This window comes from Notothenia rossii, assembly GCF_949606895.1.
Source record: "Notothenia rossii genome assembly, chromosome: 10".
Lineage (NCBI taxonomy): Eukaryota > Metazoa > Chordata > Actinopteri > Perciformes > Nototheniidae > Notothenia > Notothenia rossii.
The window spans coordinates 45,063,684-45,082,521 of NC_136908.1; the positions used below are offsets into that span (position 1 = coordinate 45,063,684).

At 42.8% G+C, this 18,838-nt stretch overlaps 1 protein-coding gene across 2 annotated transcripts; it reads left to right on the top strand.

Annotated features, from left to right (window-relative positions):
* The first annotated feature begins 686 nt into the window (after positions 1-686).
* On the top strand, positions 687-16,076 carry LOC307021483 (protein PHTF2). Of its 2 annotated transcripts, XM_079653639.1 has the most exons (17): positions 687-1,431; positions 3,218-3,376; positions 4,408-4,573; positions 6,147-6,308; positions 7,451-7,679; positions 7,883-8,029; positions 8,315-8,471; positions 8,583-8,653; positions 11,655-11,783; positions 11,868-11,953; positions 12,065-12,257; positions 12,348-12,479; positions 12,675-12,761; positions 12,937-13,092; positions 13,176-13,271; positions 13,389-13,514; positions 13,810-16,076. In XM_079653639.1, exons 3-17 carry the CDS (start codon positions 4,488-4,490, stop codon positions 13,828-13,830), a joined length of 1,878 nt encoding a protein of 625 aa, XP_079509765.1. In that variant the 5' UTR covers positions 687-1,431; positions 3,218-3,376; positions 4,408-4,487; the 3' UTR covers positions 13,831-16,076. The 2 variants fall into 2 exon arrangements, with proteins under 2 accessions (XP_079509765.1, XP_079509766.1); XM_079653640.1 differs by lacking the exon at positions 6,147-6,308 and having other exon boundaries at positions 1,308-1,431.
* The last annotated feature ends 2,762 nt before the right edge of the window (positions 16,077-18,838 follow it).

The following is an 18,838-nucleotide window of genomic DNA, read 5'->3' on the forward strand; positions in this document are numbered from 1 at the left end:
ACGTTTTCCCTGTCTGTCTCAAACACACATACTTGCATTCCGTATTAGCTCATTGGTGTTGCTATCTGTAGATAAGGGCCCACATCATGCCTCTGTATCAGACCATTTACTGATAACACAGAACCTGATTGACCTCTATGTAAATATTGTCCGATCAGATATAACTGGACAGCACTGTTATTTGAATGAATGTGAATCACTCATTTATAATGTACAGTATACACAGGTAGTTTCTCTGTACACTGATAATGAAACCCTCCAGTAGCGCTGGGAATAGTTTGAACGTTTTCAATACCGGTGCAGATATGATTCCTGATTTTGTTGTGCTGATACAAAAAATAGAAATACTTTCGATACTACACTGTCTTCCATACTAGAGCAGTACCAGTTACCTGACCTCAGATATTGCTGCTTCCTCATAGACACCACCACACCGTCAATACTGCACTTGAGTCAAAAAATGTCCCCTTTCACATGAAACTAAAGAAGCCAACACTTGTGAATGGTTGTTAATGTTCAAACTCTTCATAAGATCAGGCTAAAACATTTGACAGAGTAATGTAGTCTCAAAATGAATTTACGATTAGTTTGGATGGGGCTGGCAGAGTGTGTTTGTCTTCACATGTTCATAAGAAAACATCATCAAAACTAAACTATTGTCAGGCTGCTCACCATAGAAACCAAGTCATTGTCGTACTCACACAAAAGCAAACGCACACCTTCAATTTCACGAGTGCTTTCCCGCTGTCACTCACAGAGGAAGGCTGTCCTGCACCACATTTGATGTAAATTAATCATTTAGAGCTAACAATAAAAGTTTCAGGAAAGTTTGTCAACATGGCTGAGAGAGCAGTCTCACACACACAGATGATGCGTGTGTGTGCAGCATAAGAAGGAAATGACTAGTTGGCACAGGAAGTCAGCGTGCCACAGGGCTGTTAGAACCTGGCTCATACAACGCACACAGCGCCATGTTGAAGCTGATGGAGAGACCCTGGCTGGAGGAGGCTGCTGCAGACCTCTGAGAAATGATGCATGTTTTCCCTTTATCCTGGTGAATTCTTCAATAAATGCAAAGCAGCAAAAGAGATGTTTACATTCAGACCCGCTTAATGCAATAAAGTTCAGAACAAGCATTCCAGATCAGTAAAGTCTAGTGTTTGTGAGTAGATGCCGGGAAATGGAGAATAGAGCCAGTAGCTGTGTGAGCCTGAATGCACGGCGTGCCTCCTCAAACACTGACTGTGTGTGTGTTCATGAAGGCATAAAGTGCATGAGAAGCCTCCTGTAGATCCTGTGTGTGTCAATATGTTTATTAATAATCTGTGTATTATTGACTGTGTCTCTCTGTCCCCCTGCAGGGCTTGAGGAACAAACCAAAGAAGACGGGACATGTCAAACCTGACCTTATAGACGTGGACTTGGTTAGAGGTGAGAATAAATTGTATGGGCTCAGAACAGTCTCATAATACACACATGCACACAGAAGGATCCACACTTGTATTTCCGGATCCACACTTGTTTTTCAATGCACACACAAACGTGTTCCGTTTCATATACATGTAAATAAAATCCAAATTCAGAAAAAAGTTTTTTCGTGTGTGGGTTTTTTGAGACTCCCCTGACGGTCAGCCGATTCGTACTTGTAATTTTTTCTATCTGTAGCCAATCAGATGTCTCCTCAATTCTAAGCCAATCACATGAGTGCGCCCCCACGAGGGTAGATTTCTTGCGTTCATGACGTAGCGCTTCATGTAGGCCTACGCATTTTGCGCTGTCCGGAGCTGACAGGTCCATGGAGCCTGCCTGCAGGCGCTAATGTCAGGACACCTCCACTCTCAGTACATTGCCACTTTCAGAACAGGAAATGCACGCAAATACAAGCCTTTATATTATTAAGGTACAGCGCCACTTTCCGAACCGTTAATGAATGCTTGTGTGTACACAAAAACAGCAGGCAAAACGGTTTTAAATGTTTGTTTCCTGTATGGCGAATGCAGCTGCTTTATTTATGTCTGCATGAAGTTGTTGTGAGTGTGGAGGGAGCAGCTACATGTTAGCTTAGCCTAATCGATCAGTGCATTACAAAGCCAGTGCTAAACAGTGAACTGTCAACGGGGGGGAGCCCACCCCCGACGGTCATTATCGGCCGATATTCACTCTAAATAGTTTGACCGGTGCTCTCTATAAAGGCCGATCAGGAGAGCTGGATCTGATCGATATGGACATAAACGCGAGTGAAGTATAACCGGACGCGAGAGAGAGATCAGACCAGCTGCTGAGTCTGACGGACACACGCAGCTCTGCATGATCACCTGAAGCTCCGCCCTCTGTTTAGCGAGCTGCATGAGAGACGGGCTGTCAGGAGAGAGGGAGGGAGACAGGAAAAGAGAGGATCCGTTTCTTCCGTGTTATTATCCATATCCGGTCATAGTCCGGTAATTACCTGCTAACGGAAACTCTGCTACACAATTATTATTATTATTATTATTATTATTATTGAAACATGACCGGTAAGTTTCAAATTATTTCCGGCAAAATAAATTCTGTCCGGACATTTGACCGGCAAGAAAAAATCCTAGCAGAAACCCAGCTCCGGACTGCGCAAAATGCGTATATGAAGTGTCATGAACGCAAGAAATCTACCCTCGTGGCTCATGTGATTGGCTTAAAATGAAGGAGACATCTGATTGGCTATAGATAGAAAAAAATACAAGTACGAATCGGCTGACCGTCAGGGGAGTCTCACACATGAATGCACAGCGATCCATGCACAGAAAGCGGTTTGTGTTTGCAGGTTCAGGGGATTTAAACGGAAAACAAATGTGAGGATCAAAAATACATATGTAAAACTTTTTTCTATATTTGGATTTGATTTACATGTATATGAAACGGAACACATTTGTGTGCATTGAAAAACACCAGTGTGGATCCTTCTGTGTGCATGTGTGTATTATGAGACTGATCTGAGCCCATACAATTGTGTCTGTTTTCAATCAAATGTATCCTTTGTTGTTAAATTGTTTCACGGTTAGACTGAATAGATACTCAAGAAAGAAATGAAGAATGAGAGTAGATTAATAGAAGAAGGTTAAAAGAAGGGAGATCTGCAGAAAAAACATAGTGAAGGAGAAGGAGGCTTAGAAAGATAATGCTGAATGTTAAAATAAAGTTGTTGTTCTCGTTGACCTAATGTCATTGTTCTCGTCCTCTGTAGGTTCGGCCTTTGCAAAGGCCAAGCCAGAAAGTCCGTGGACGTCCCTGACACGGAAGGGCCTGGTCCGAGTGGTCTGCTTCCCCTTCTTTTATCGATGGTGGATCCAGGTCACCTCCAGAACCATTTTCCTCTTACTGCTGGCTCTCTACCTGCTGCAAGGTGTGTGTGTGTGTGTGTGTGTGTGTGTGTGTGTGTGTGTGTGTGTGTGTGTGTGTGTGTGTGTGTGTGTGTGTGTGTGTGTGTGTGTGTGTGTGTGTGTGTGTGTGTGTGTGTGTGTGTGTGTGTGTGTGTGTGTGTGTGTGTGTGTGTGTGTGTGTGTGTGTGTGTGTGTGTGTGTGTGTGTGTGTGTGTGTGTGTGTGTGTGTGTGTGTGTGTGTGTGTGTGTGTGTGTGTGTGTGTGTGTGTGTGTGTGTGTGTGTGTGTGTGTGTGTGTGTCAGACTTTTGCAAAATTGCATATCATTTGTTTTTTTTAAAGGGACTATGATGTTCAAGGCTTAAGAGGCCAGCTGCTGCATCGCCTTTTAACAATATTACTGATGAATTTAGTATCCATGCAGGAATCAGTCCTGAGATGAAGTCTTTAACCAAGGAGGTATTTCACAGGACGTTCAGCAGCTGATACTCTGCGTCTAATCTGCAGTTTTTCTTAAAATGTCTCTTTTTAATCCTCCTCACTTCCTGCTCACTTCCCACACATGCAGCATAAAAACACACACAACTTCTCTTTGATTTACTACCAGATTCAGCAAGCGTTCATGGCTGCGAAGGAGCAGAAATATCAAACACACAAAATCGCAAACAAAGAATTCTGTTAATTGGTCACCTGTTGTGGCTTACATGTTAGCAAACAGTTGCTTAATACCACACGGAGCAGACACAAAGCAACACATGATGAATGTGAGTCCCACAGTCACTCAAACTTTCGACCCTTTTCCACAAACTCCCAGAATAATACGTGGATCCCTAGCATCTTGACCTCCTTTCCTGCAGGATTGTAGTAAAATGCACATTGCATGCCTGTGTGAGACTAATGGAAGTCCATATGATTGAAGCGGTGTGACTGAACCATGCAGTAAATGTGCAAACAGGAAAACCAAAGCTATGAAGAGCTTCAGAGTGTTGGTGTCCTTTTTAAATAATCTGTGTGTAATGTTGTAATGGAGGCCATTTGTCCTCCTCTCCTCTGCAGCGGCAGCAGCAGTCCTGTATGTGATCATCCCTCAGCCTCATGGGATACCAACCACCGAAGTGTTTGGAGCCATCTGGCTCATGTTGCTGCTCGGCACCGTCCACTGTCAGATCGTCTCCACCAGGACGCCCAAACCTGCCTCCAGCAGCGGGGGGAAGAGACGCAGGTAGGCGGAGGAAAGAAAAGAAACAGGGAGACCTGTCCATGGAAAACAGTGCAGAACGTGACAAGTGACAGAGAGAGGGGAAGGAGGAAGGATAGATCCAGCAGAGAGAGTGGGAGAAGCTGTTGATGCTAGACATAGATTAGTTATACAGAAATGGAAAAAGTATTAGAGGACACAACACCCAGAACATGGCACTAGAAGCGAACTGGGAACATGGCGAGAAAAGTGTGAGCTAGAGAAAGAGGAGGAAAGCTGTGGAAACAGAAGCATGAATAGGTCTGTCTGTCCTGATTCCTCTCTCACTGAATACAAGTGTCTTTATCATGGAGAGACATTCTGTCAACAGACTGTTTTCAGATTCATGACTCAATTCATTATTTGAATTCTGTGTGTAATTCTAACAATTATATTCTTTTTAAAGGATCTTTGATAAAGAATTAGGCATAGAGTAAGGCATGATTGTCTAAGAATCTCTCCATGATAAATCGAATGTCGTTGTTAGACAAATGGGATTCATGTGTGTGAAAGTAGAAAGTAGTTTGCTCCCCTTGATGTGAGTGTTTTTTAGTTTTTAGAAGCAAAGTTTGTGGTTTGAAGCTTGTCAGTGTGCGGCTGCTGTTTCTGGTTCACAATGATTGAAGACAATTTTCAGACTCTTTGGGAAGAAAATTGGAACATGCCACAGTTTTGGAAAGGGTTTTGAGAGGGAGCGAGGAAACGGTGTTTGCTCCTTCACTGAATCAGCCTCTGGTCTTTATGAGAGGAGAATCATGAAAGGGTACAAAGATATTTACACAGAGCTGATTCTAGTTCTCTTACATTTCACTTTTCCTCCTTTTAGTCTTATGGATATTTCATCTCATAAAGAAGCAGAAGGCAGACCACGGTGCAATCTAATGATTCATACCCAGCAATTATTGTACTTTATTTATTAGCAGTGACAGATGAAGGCTTTTTTTAGCATCCTGTTGATATTGCTTTCTGATTTGAAAATCAAAAGACAACGACTCAGTTCTTCCCCACTCTTTGTCCTTTAATGAAATCTTCAGGGGGCAATTCTGCAGAAATCTAACTTTTATGTCCAAATCTTGCAAAAGTTCGACATTGAACAAAAAGTCCTTCACAGAATTAGTTTTAAATGTGATGTTCCCACATCAAACCTTTTTGAAGCTGGAATAGTTTTCCTTTTTAGTGATTTTTTTTTAAGCCAAAATATTGTCTCCAATGAAATGGAGAAACATGAGATGACTAAAACATTTCTTAATATTAAATTGCCTCTTATTTTGGAAAACTAATACATTTAACTAACAATTTTTTTTTTTTTACAAAAACATCCACTTTTGCAGAAACCAACCTAAAAGAGGGTTTTGGTAGAACCAGCCTTTAACTGTATCAGCCTGTGTCCAGCGGGGCCTGGGGTTTAGTTCCATCTCTTTGATGTTTAATGACTTCTGGTTAAAGGACAGTGGGGGGGGGCAGCCTGGCCCCGCGGGACACCCTGCTGTAGCTCAAAGTCTTCTTAGTCTCCAGGACCCTCTAAGTCTCTCCACCTTCTATTCTTTCCAAACTGAAGGAAGTTGAGGAAGGCCTCTCAGATGGAGGTGCATAGGGAAGGCGACGGGTCTAGCACTACCGATAACACACAGGAGGGGGCGCCACACTCCCACTCAGCCAGCAGCACATACAGCCTGGGCACTCTCTTCCAAGATTTCTGGCATGATATCTGTAAAGCTGGGTGTGTATTTCGTTTCACAACTTCCTAAAATGAGATGATGTGCAAAGACAGGACCGGGGTTCAGTTCGCTAACCTTTTCTAGCATTAACCAATTTAAGATGTAATATGTGTTAAGTCCAAATCTAGACTTTCATCAAATAATGACATTTTGTTCAAATCATCTTACTAAGAACTGAACCCCGGCCTGGACTCAGATCTAACCTGGGAGTCTTCAGCTGCAACATCTCCTCCTCTCTTCTCAAATCTGTAGCTCTCTCTCAAAGGTTGACCGAACTGATCTGATGTTGATAAGCAGCATTGGACCATCGGCTGTTCAACTTTAGCTTCCTGAAATACGTATCCACAGAAAGAATCTAGTACTGCTGTTTTTAGTGAGGGACGGAGGGACTTTGCAGCTGATTTTGACGTGCATGACTGATGAGCAAGCTGTGTTCAGGAGAAGCATGGCCCCTGTTGTTTCCCTTGACAAAGATCTAGGATACATTATCTAAAACCATAACAATAGATTGTCTACCATTGGAAATGTATCTTAACTTTCTCCGACAGCAGCTTCCTCCCCATGCTTCTCCTCCACAGGCTTTCAGCAGACTGCAACACTGTGGAACGTTCCAGAGCACTACATCTGGCACACTCTGTGCCCTTCCTCCTCTGCCTCTTCCTCTCCCTCAGTTCATTACGCTCCACTGGTTATCCTTTTTAACTCTAATTTAGAATCTCAACCATCTTATTTATTGAGGTTATTTTTCACATGTATCATACTTCATATTGCATAAGACTCATTCATAAATTCAATAAACTGAAGGGCACAGAGTATATCAATATTTTTTTAAACGGCAGAAAAATAAAACATCTACATTCAGTAAAACATATTTGTAAAAGTGTTCACGCTTAAGACACTTAACCCATTCCTTTATTAATGTATTATTTGACTGAATGGTTCTACAGGATGTGTATTGTGTGAATGTTCCACAGTGTTGTGTTTGATGCATGCTGTCAGTGATTCATGTCTGAACCGGTTAGTCTCTCAGCTGGGTTTATCTAAACCTCTGTCTGTATCCACCTGTCCATCTACATGTCTCTTTTCTATCAATCTTTTCTTTCCCGCTATTCTTCCACCCTTCCCCTTTCACTTACTCCTTCAGATCTAAAAAGTCCAAGCTGTCCATCGACAAGTCCACAGAGACGGACAACGGCTACGTGTCGCTGGACGGCCGGGTGACCAATCGCAGCAGCGAGGAGGGGCTTCAGCTCCACGAGCAGCGATGCGATTCGCTGAACAGGACTGACGAGGCCTGCTGGACCTCTGTGGTCCCGCCTGTGCACACTCAGCCCCCCCTTAGCACGGGGCTGATACTGGCCAGCAGCAGCAAGGTGACCCAGAGACATAAGCACTGCCACAACTCTCTCAGGATTTGCTGACATTTTCCAAAAAGAAAAAAAGGTCCAAGGCACTCTTCATCGTGCCTTTGGCCTTTTTTCTTTTTCTGACCTTACCAAAGAGCATCTTTATGACACTTGTTTGAACTTCCGTGCACTCCAGACCTTTTTTTGTCTAATGTGTGTTCTGTATTTAGGAGCCAGCTTCAGACGAGGCGTCCAGTGAGGAGGACCCTGAGGCGTCCTACAGAGCTCTCCGCAGGGGGGTGGAAAGAATGAACAGCGACTGTACGCTCAGAAACCGCAAGAATACACACCACTACAAAAAACACTACGCTGTGGAGGTAAAGCAGTAAATCAGCTACAACAAACAGTAGATGTTGTTTTAAACTTTTCACAAAACGGGAGGCTGTGGCTCAGTGAGATGTGCGCTGAACTTTGAATCAGGGGATAGCAACTTTGAGTCCCACTGCAGTCAGCATGTCGTTGTGTCCCTGAGACACTTCACCCCAAATTGCTCCTGTGGGGATCGCCCACAGCACTGAATGTATGTAAGTCGCTTTGGATAAAAGCGTCTGACAAGTGACATGTAATGTAATGAAACAACAATCCTCTCTTCTGTTTGACAGGACGTCCCCAAGTCTGGCACCAGCTGCAGTTCCAGATGTTCCAGTCTGAGGACTCAGGACTCGGAGAGCACTCGACACGAGTCAGAGACAGAGGACCTGATGTGGGAGGACTTCCTGCACTGTGCCGAGTGCAGGTCCTCCTGCACCTCAGAGACAGGTCAGGGGAGCTGGACCACATACACACAGCTCGTAGTTTGATACCTGCTAAAAATCATTTCAATATGTTTGTTGTTCCTGGAACTCATGCTGTCACTCTGTGACTTCACAGAGGGAGAAGGGGGAGGGACTCCCGTCTGCCCCCCGGCTAAAAAGGAATACAGAGACGACCCTTTCCATCAGGTCTGTAAACCCTCCTACATGTAGCATGGATTGTCAACATTGAATGTTTATAAACGTTTTGAGGATTAGCAAATATGAATAGGTATCCACATTACTTTATTAATTAGTTAGATCTGACCTTATTGACACTAAATTAGTCATTTAAGCTGTTGGAACATATATTTAAATGAGATTTTCAACCAAATGTAGGCCTGTTTCAACCCAGACATCTTCTGATCTTCAAATAACTGAGACATCTTGTTGTCTTAAAAAAGGGACTATCTTATCTTATAAAAGAACTAGGGCTGTCAACAATTAACTTTTTTAATCAGATTAATCACAGCTTAAAAATTAATTAATCATGATTAATCACCATTCGAACTATTTCCAAAATATGCCATTTCTTTATGTATATTGTTGTGGGAATGGAAAGATAAATGAAAGAAGGCAGATATATCCATTTCACATACAGTATGTATGTTCATTATAACATTTTTCTGTGTGTCAAAATGAAAGACAGCTCACACACCTATCAATCATCAAACCGTGGGGTCTTAATTCATTACGTGTTGATTTCTATTAACGGAGGAGTACTTCAGGAAAGTCGACGGGGGGGGGGGCTAGTGGAGTACTTCGTGACCACAGAGCGTGAACGTTGTGATCAGCTGTTTTAGCGCAGTTCTCCAGTGAAGGGGGGGGGAGTCTCCCTCCGCAGCCGGTTGGCGTAGTTTTGGCACAATTCCGTTGTACAGACGGACGTTAACAGCAGCCCTGTCTGTGCACACGGAGACCGACTCTGTTGTCCGGTGATCTAACCGCCTTCTGGAAAAGCTTCACAAGTACGTCGGTACGCAAATGCGCTTTGTGACACAAGTGACGGTACGCATTTTAGATTACGCACATAACCTGCGTACCAGCTACAGGACTGTCTCAGAAAATTAGAATATTGTGATAAAGTTCTTTATTTTCTGTAATGCAATTAAAAAAACAAAAATGTCATACATTCTGGATTCATTACAAATCAACTGAAATATTGCAAGCCTTTTATTATTTTAATATTGCTGATTATGGCATACAGCTTAAGAAAACTCAAAAATCCTATCTCAAAAAATTAGAATAGTTCCTCAGACCAAGTAAAAAAAAAAGATTGATAACAGCAAAACACAATCAAACATTTGAAAATGTCCATTAATGCACTCAGTACTTGGTTGGGAATCCTTTTGCACGGATTACTGCATCAATGCGGCGTGGCATGGAGGCAATCAGCCTGTGGCATTGCTGAGGTGTTATGGATGCCCAGGATGCTTCAATAGCGGCCTTTAGCTCATTAGCATTGTTGGGTCTGGTGTCTTTCAGCTTCTTCTTCACAATACCCCACATATTCTCTATGGGGTTCAGGTCAGGGGAATTTGCAGGCCAATCGAGGACAGTAATGCCATGGTCAGTACACCAGTTACTGGTGGTTTTGGCACTGTGGGCAGGTGCCAGATCATGCTGGAAAATGAATTCCTCATCTCCATAGAGCTTTTCAGCAGACGGAAGCATGTAGTGCTCTAAAATCTCTTGGTACACAGCTGCATTTACTCTGGGCTTGATGAAACACAGTGGACCAACACCAGCAGCTGACATGGCTCCCCAAACCATCGCTGACTGTGGGAACTTCACACTGGATTTCAAGCAACTTGGATTTTGCTCCTCTCCAGCCTTTCTCCAGACTCTGGCGCCTTGACTTCCAAATGAAATACAAAACTTGCTTTCGTCTGAAAAGAGGACTTTGGACCACTGTGCAACTGTCCAGTGCTTCTTTTCCTTAGCCCAAGTCAGACGCCTCTTCCGTTGTCTTGAGTTCAGAAGTGGCTTGACCATGGGAATACGGCTATTGTAGCCCATTTCCCGGACACGTCTGTGAACAGTGACTTTTGATACCTGGACTCCAGCTTCAGTCCACTGTCTTTGAAGCTCCCCCAAATTCTGGAAGCGACTCTTCTTCACAATGCTGTTAAGGCTGCGGTCATCTCTCTTGGTTGTGCAGCGTTTCCTGCCACATTTCCCCCTTCCAACAGACTTTTTGTGGATGTGCTTTGAAACTGCACTCTGTGAACAGCTTGCTCTTTGAGAAATTTCTTTTTGTGTCTTACCCTCCTGATGGAGGGTGTCAATGACGGTCCTCTGGACAGCAGTCAGATCAGCAGTCTTCCCCATACTTGTGATTTAGTTTACTGAACCAAGCTGAGTGTTTTTCAAGGCTCAGGAAACCCTTGCAGGTGTTTCGAGTTAATTAGACGATTCAAGTGATTCGTTGAACACCCTACTAGTATACTTTTTCATGATATTCTAATATTTAGAGATAGGATATTTGAGTTTTCTTAAGCTGTATGCCATAATCAGCAATATTAAAATAATAAAAGGCTTGCAATATTTCAGTTGATTTGTAATGAATCCAGAATGTATGACATTTTTGTTTTTTTAATTGCATTACAGAAAATAAAGAACTTTATCACAATATTCTAATTTTCTAAGACAGTCCTGTATGTGCACCCATGTACTACAGCTAAAGTATTCTCCGTCGGGACTTCCTGCAACAACACCACGCCGTTCTCTTGATTCTGATTGGCCAGAAGACATTATCAAAGATGTTCTATTGAGAAGACGATCACTACGTGACAAAAGTTTTCAAACCCGTTTCTGGTCTTCGGTATTTCCAGACAAGTGGCTACTGAAATCAATCTTACTAACTGCTGTCTCTTCAATTCTCGGCGCGAGTTGGCAGACTTTATTTTCCTTACTTTAACATCAATTTTCATGGTGGGGCTAAGCCATTTCTTGGTATGGGTGTAGCCTACCCCAGCCATACCCTGGCGCTGCCACTGGTGGGATGTATGGGGCGGGCCATTCTGCACATGCGTTAAATATTTTAACGCAATTCATTCAAAAAATGTATTACCGCCGTTAACGCGATAATTTTGACGGCATTAAAAAGAACATATCGTTGATGTTTCCTTTTGTGTATTCTTCCCCTCAGGGTCACTCCCCCTGGCTGCACAGCTCTCACCCCGGTCTGGAGAGAGTGAGCGCCATAGTGTGGGAGGGGAACGACTGTAAGAAGGCTGACATGTCTGTCCTGGAGATCAGCGGCATGATCATGAACAAAGTGAGTTGTTCTTCCTTAATAATATTAATAAATAAATACAGAGCGGTTATAGGAGGTACTCACTTCTGTTGTTCTCCTTCACAGGTGAATCTCTTCACTCCTGGTATTGGTTACCAGGTCTTTGGGAACCTGGTGTCAGTGACGCTTGGCCTCACACCTTTTGCATACAGGTATCATATCATAAACCCTCTCAATAACTGTAGTTTGCCATTTCCACTTTATTAACAGGAAGTGTCGATACACATGCATCTTAACTCACGTCAATCTCTGTGGCTCTGCAGGCTGGCTCAGTACCGGGACCTGGATCAGCTGACGTCTCTCTCAGCCAATGAGCTGCTGTCTGTGGCTCTGGGGGGCGGAACTGGATCAGATGCCTTGGTGATCACCATGGTAACACTCAGCTTCCTGGTGCGCGTCTGCCTTATATGGCTCTTCTTCTTCCTGCTCAGCGTGGCAGAGAGGACTTACAAACAGGTGAGAGAGAAATGGATTTGAATGTACTTAACAGTCTGAACTCTCCTAGCAGGTCTGATATTGTTATGAATTGTGTTATGCTCGGTTCAGAGGCTACTGTTTGCCAAGCTGTTTGGTCACCTGACTTCAGCCCGCAGAGCCAGGAAGTCTGAAGTCCCTCACTTTAGGCTGAAGAAAGTCCAGAACATCAAGATGTGGCTGTCGCTACGCTCCTACCTCAAGGTACGTCTCTCATGATGCTCACATCCTTTTCAAATGCACTGTGCTGGTATTCCTGAGAGTGACAATCACAATGGGCTTTGTTTTCCTGGATACAAATTGCATCCATGGTTTTTCATTTCTGTTCACATTTTGAAGTTGGGTACATTCACAGCTGTTTGGAAGCTGTATTCCCAATAACTGTTGGATGTGTTGCAGAGGCGGGGTCCTCAGCGCTCGGTGGATGTGATCGTGTCGTCGGCCTTCCTGCTCACTCTGTCTGTCGTCTTCATCTGCTGCGCACAGGTAACTCCTCCAGAGGGCAGCACGTGGGACTGGGTGGTTCACGAGTGCATTGCGGTCTTCCGGAATGTACACATAGTGGCTTTGGATCAATCCGAAAGCATTGACTCTGAGGTCTGGAGTGAAGCCCACCTCTCCTCAGACTGAACAGTACTTCCTCTCCCCCTCCCCCCCTCAGCTGCTGCACGTCCACGAGACCTTCCTGGAGTGTCACTATAACTGGGAGCTGGTGATCTGGTGCTCCAGTCTGTCTCTGTTCCTGCTCAGGTTCGTCACGCTGGGCTCTGAGACCAGCAAGAAGTACAGCAACACCTCCATCCTGCTCACTGAACAGGTACCCAGAGATACATGCACCCCCCCCCCCCCCCCCAAGCAGACTCCTCTCCACACACTGACACCCACTCTGTGTTTCTACAGATCAACCTGTATCTGAAAATGGAGAAGAAGCCAAACAAGAAGGAGGAGCTGACCCTGGTGAACAACGTGTTGAAACTGGCCACCAAACTGCTCAAGGTGCCTCCACAACTCCTTTATAACTCACTCTGAATGAAGTGTTGAATATGTCTCATCCTAACTGTCTCTCCCTCTCTCCCTCTCCCTCTCTCTCTCTCTCTCTCTCTCTCCCCCCAGGAGCTGGATGCTCCCTTCAGGCTGTACGGTCTGACCATGAACCCTCTGCTCTACAACATCACCCAGGTGGTCATCCTGTCCGCCGTGTCAGGGGTCATCTCCGACCTGCTGGGGTTCAACCTGAAGGTGAGCAGCTGTTTGAGAGGTCAAAGGTCAACCTCAGTCTCAGTCAGACAGTGGAACTGGAAGCTTTGAGATGTAACCACTCCTGCTCGGGATCGCCTCAAAAAGCACATTAGTAAAGAAGAGCTCTGCTCCATCCACCTCTGCCTCTGACTGACTGAAGACCACTGGGACTCAAGTTTAGGTGGTCAAAGCTCAAGATCATTTTTGCTATTTAGCACAATTTCACACTAAGTCTTGTATGACATGTTGGCCCCTCTTACCCTGCAGCTCTCCTAACCTCTGCTTCTTGTTCCAGCTGTGGAAGATTAAATCGTGACAGTGAGCAGAAGGGGCGGGGCTTGGCTCGCTGACTGACTCTCTGATTCGTCGACTGACTGAAAGACCGTGGTCTCCACAGACCAATCCTCTCACCTCCAACGATCCCACTTTGTGCAATTGGAAAAGCTATTTATTTACCCACTCAGTGTTTTGACTTTTATTTGAACTGTAGTTTGTTTCTGATGCTATATTTGACCTGTCTACAACAAGTGTTAGTATTATTCAGCATGAGTCATGTTTCTAACGTGACGGGTTAGTTCTCATTTGAAACCGTTTCATTTCAGCTCCGTCTCAGATGTGAAGGCGGAGAGCTGTGGATGGAATGTGATGTTATTATTATGTTTGTGTTTTATTTGCTTTAACTGAGAGTTATTATTTATATGCTAAGTAAATACTTCAAAACTCAATTCAAACCGTTGCGACCCTACAGTCTGTTAAACATCTTTGTCCAGTGGTTTCTTTATAAAAGAAAGACATTGAATCAGAATGACCCTCTGGTTAAATGCAACCTAATGGTTATATTTTAAAACATTTATTTAAGTATATCCTCATAAAAGTACAGTTACAGTTATTATCTGAACTGTGACTGCTTTGGTTCTGTTCCTGCCATTTGAGAAATGAACCTCTGTTCATACCACTCCCAAATGAAAGAAAAGTTACATTTGACATATGTTATACAGGTACAGTTATTTGTTTGCTGACTTACCAGAGATGCTTTTGTTTGGCATTCCTCAGCACAGCAGAGAAACAATCCAAAATAAAACGTTTCACTTCCCGACCCATATGGGTGGGTTTGACAGCATTTCTACACATACAGGTGCTTTGTAGGTGGTCACATGTCATTATCGGGTATAAATGACCTCTTTTAGGAGCGTGTGATGACATTGTGTTGTGCAGACGTCAGACTCTGCTCAGCAAACTGCTTCCTGGTGTAGTAAACGTACAGTAAGATGACTCCCTTCTGTTTCTGGGGAGCTGCACACAGACTCTCTCTGTGGTTTCACTGGTCCCTCAGTGAGCGCAGCGTTTAAGAGCTACTGTAAGTCTCTAAATGCTCTTTACGGATACAAAGGAGATATTGCTGTCCCACAATTCCTTGCAGCACATTGAACATGAGTCATATGTCTATAACTTCCTCTGAGTAATCATACATCCTAGAGTAAATCTGTTTTATTTTTCTTAGTCCTTATACATTCTCCTTTACATCTTTCTTTGACCCTCATTATATTTCCCATCAAGATCCAGAGAAGTGAAAAAGTTATAAAAGATTGTACTATTTGAATGCAGTATATCTCATATCAATCCTTATTTATCGTCCACTCTTTCTCTTTTCTTTAAGTACAAATTATTTTCTACATAGTACCAACGAGGGAATGTAAGTTCATTTTTTTTTTAACAGTTGACGCAAATTAAAAGAGGTTTATATGTGCGAAAAATATATGTATATTCCGAACAGCATTAAGAGTTGAGCTCCTGAACATCCGTTGTCTCAGTGTCACTCTTTGATGACATCAGACTCCCATCAGGTGACCCGTTTCAGAAATGATATCGCTGATAGATGGTAGATGAATTTGCATGTCTGATCTTTAGTGAAGCCTCTGTCTGTCACATGTTTATAAACACTGCAGTCAGGATGTGATCAAGATATGCACTTTAATAACAGATTTAAAATGGAAGAATAGAAGTTACATCTTGTTTCAATGTCAGGAGATTTCTATTTGTACCTCACCTGCTGACAGAGTACCTGCTCAGAAAACTCTGGAATAAACTCCACAAGGTACATGAAGAGATGAAACCACAGAAACATCTGGACTGTGACTCCGTTTGCGTCGTGTTAGCTCTCAGACTGAAACTAACTTTATTCATAAAATAAAGTAATGGTCTTCAGTGTGTGTGTGTGTGTGAGGGGGGCGACCAAAGTGCTTACTTTAATGTTTGTTTTTGTCTGCTGGAAAAAAAGAATGTATTTGTAGCATTATGCTTTAAAATATATTTGTTTCCCTTTGGAAATACTTTAAATGTATTATTGTGTGCTTTTTGTTCGTTCATTTGTAAAGGTTGTTTCTCACATTTGTTAGAGCGCGTTTTACTGTTTTTAAGGAACAAATACGTTTGAAATGTACGTATGAAAATGAATCTAGGTAAAGGACTCTGTTTTTCATTTTGTTTTTAAAGAGTCTGAATATTTTTTGTGATCTGGTCTGTCCACAAGGTCTTTTTTTAATAAAAATTTAAATAAATGGATGTTGATTCGGTGAGTATTTTGTTTTTGCACATTTCATTTACATACTTAACTATTTAAAGGTCCCATGTCATGCTTTTCTGGTTATTACCCGTCCCCTTGTGTGTTATGAAGGTTTTTCTGCATGTAAACGGTCTGCAGAGTTACAAAGCCTCAAAGTACACCCTGTAGCGAGTACAACTCTAACACAGAAAAGACCTGTCTATGCTGCCCCAGAACGCCTCGTTGGAGATTTCTCTTTTTCCATTTTTTCCTTCCGGGGCATACTGACGTAACGAAGTCCGAATGCACTAATTGGTCCAAATACCGACTGAGCTAGCCGGACTAGCAACAATGCTAAAATAGGCCAAAGTTTTGAATTTCAGATGGAAGGGCCGATTGCATTCCGATTGCAAAAAAAGGAACAACTGGTCTGAATGATCTAGGATTAATACACCCTAAAATGCGACCGCCCAACGGGGGGCTAAAGCCCAGGTAAAACACTCTGTCAGGAGTAGGATTTGAACCCACGCCTCCATGTGGAGACCAGAAGTCCCTTTGCTCAGGAAGGAGCCAGTCCTTGAGTCTGGCGCCTTAGACCACTCGGCCATCCTGACATAAAACCAATATCCCTGCCTAAAGTTTAGAATGTCTTTTTAAAAAACTAAACTAAAAGTGTACAGACTCATTGGTGACTTAGATATTCAACACCCATTGAGCTAGTCGTCATAGATTTTCATTGTATTGTTTTCATTATAAGGGTTTTCTACAGTTATTGCTGTATAGAAATAAAATGTTTACTGGTTGACCTATGGGAACTTTTGAAATACAACACCCACTGAGCTATTTATCAAAGTTTAGAATTTTACATGGAAGGGCGGATTGCATTCCGATTGCAAAACAAGGGCTACAGAGTTTGATTGAAGGGCAATCCAAAACACCCTTCTGGCTTTCTCGTTTTGCCCTGGTTCTGCCAGTTTCACATTTACTCGATTAACCAAACCTGGAGGTGAAAGGTTCAAGGTTTCGAAACAACTGGTCTGAATGGTCTAGGATTAAGACACCCTAAAACACTACAGCCCAACGTGGGGCTAAAACCCAGGTAAAAGACTCTGTCAGGACTGGGATTTGAACCCAGAAGTACCTTTGCTCAGTAGGTAGCCAGTCCTTGAGTCTGGTGCCTTTTTAAAAAAAAAATCTTTTGTTATCAAAAATAGACATTTAACAGTTTGAATGATCTAGGATTAGTGGCAACACATAATCACACCTTGTGCCCTCTGGGGTCATTGTTGACCCTGTCTAGCTTGACTGTTATTTAAAGCATAAAGTATAACATGTCAATCAATTTTGCGTTAAACCTTTAGTTTTGCTTCAGTCCAACCCATTGTTCCCTTTGTTTTGGAATTTAGGGCCATAAGACCTTATTTATATGACATTTGACAATTTTTAGAGTTAAAACATAAATGAAACTATTTACAGTGATGCAAATTAGCCGCTTTTCGTCGCCTCCCACTCTTTTAACGCTGATTTGGGTGACTTGTGTAATTCGTGGAGAACCGAAGAGTTTTCGTTTTTGGGGGGGGGGGTCCGTCAGTCCGTCCGTCCGACAACTTCCCACTTAAAAAAAGAAGAAGAAATCTAGATCGCAAAATAATTAAACAAGCGAGTGCCTGTTTTTCCTGGCCAAGGACAGGTTTATTGAACACAACACGAGCGTAACGTGTCTTCACGTGGTTATGTCTCGTCTGAAAAGAGTAACGGAGTGGAGAGCATCGGAACGCCGCTCCAGCTCTTCAAATATTGCAGTACCCATAAGGAGCCGTACACACCGCAGTGTTTGCGAGGCTGTGTCTTTAGTTGTAAGCAGTGGCGATCTGTTGTTATTAGCATCTGGTTAGCTAGCTATGCTAACGAATTTAAAGAGCTTTTCTACAACCAGGTGGAAGAGAGCTCTCTCCTCAGAGGCTCAAATAACCTCAGCTCAGTGAGGTTAAGGCACACCTTGATATGATCATTATAGTTATTAATGAGACATTAGAGACTAAATTATTAACAGGTATACAATACTATAGCCTATGACAGTAACAAAAGAGTTTTGGTGGTCATGCCACAACCGTGCACGTGAATGCATGCATGCATGCGTCAAACATGAGTCATGGTGAGATATCTGGATTAAGAGGTTGCTTTTTCTTTGCACAGCATGAAAGAAAGCCCAAATGAATGGGCTGTGATTTTAGTTTTTTTAAGCAGAGGTTGAGTTCAATAATTTGTACGGCCCTCGGAGAATGTTGTACAAATTGAAAGGAAAAAGGTTCCCCACCCCTGCTGTAAATAATAATAAAAACCCTTGATTTAACATCTCTGTCTCCTATTGATCTGAGTAAATTATAAAGAACAGCCAGTTAATTGAAGGATTATAGCACAGGCCTTTGTCAGATGGTATATTACCATAGACTTACGCTGTTTTTTTTCTGCTTCGAATAGTTCTCTCTTTTTTTTTTACCATACCTCTGTTTGCATCACTGTATTTAATCATTTGAGCATATCGTATTTTGACTATTTCTCTTATCACAGACTGGTAAATGTCAAAGTTTAGTAAGAATGCCCTTTTTGAATAATTTATATTTTTTAAATGGCAACACATAATCACACCTTGTGCGCTAACACGGTTAACACGGTTAAAGATTAGCTCATGAACCTCCTCTACAATAAAGCATTTCTGCCTCCTCATTTTGCTGCCTTTCTCTTTAAGAATAAAATATGAAATGCCCCAACATTTGTGAGA

Coding starts and splice junctions, on each gene's coding strand:
- LOC307021483 (XM_079653639.1), top strand. CDS start 4,488: ATGTTGCTGCTCGGCACCGTCCACTGTCAGATCGTCTCCACCAGGACG. Junction 6,309..7,450: donor CATGATATCTGTAAAGCTGG/GTGTGTATTTCG, acceptor TTACTCCTTCAG/ATCTAAAAAGTCCAAGCTGT. Junction 8,472..8,582: donor CTCCTGCACCTCAGAGACAG/GTCAGGGGAGCT, acceptor GTGACTTCACAG/AGGGAGAAGGGGGAGGGACT.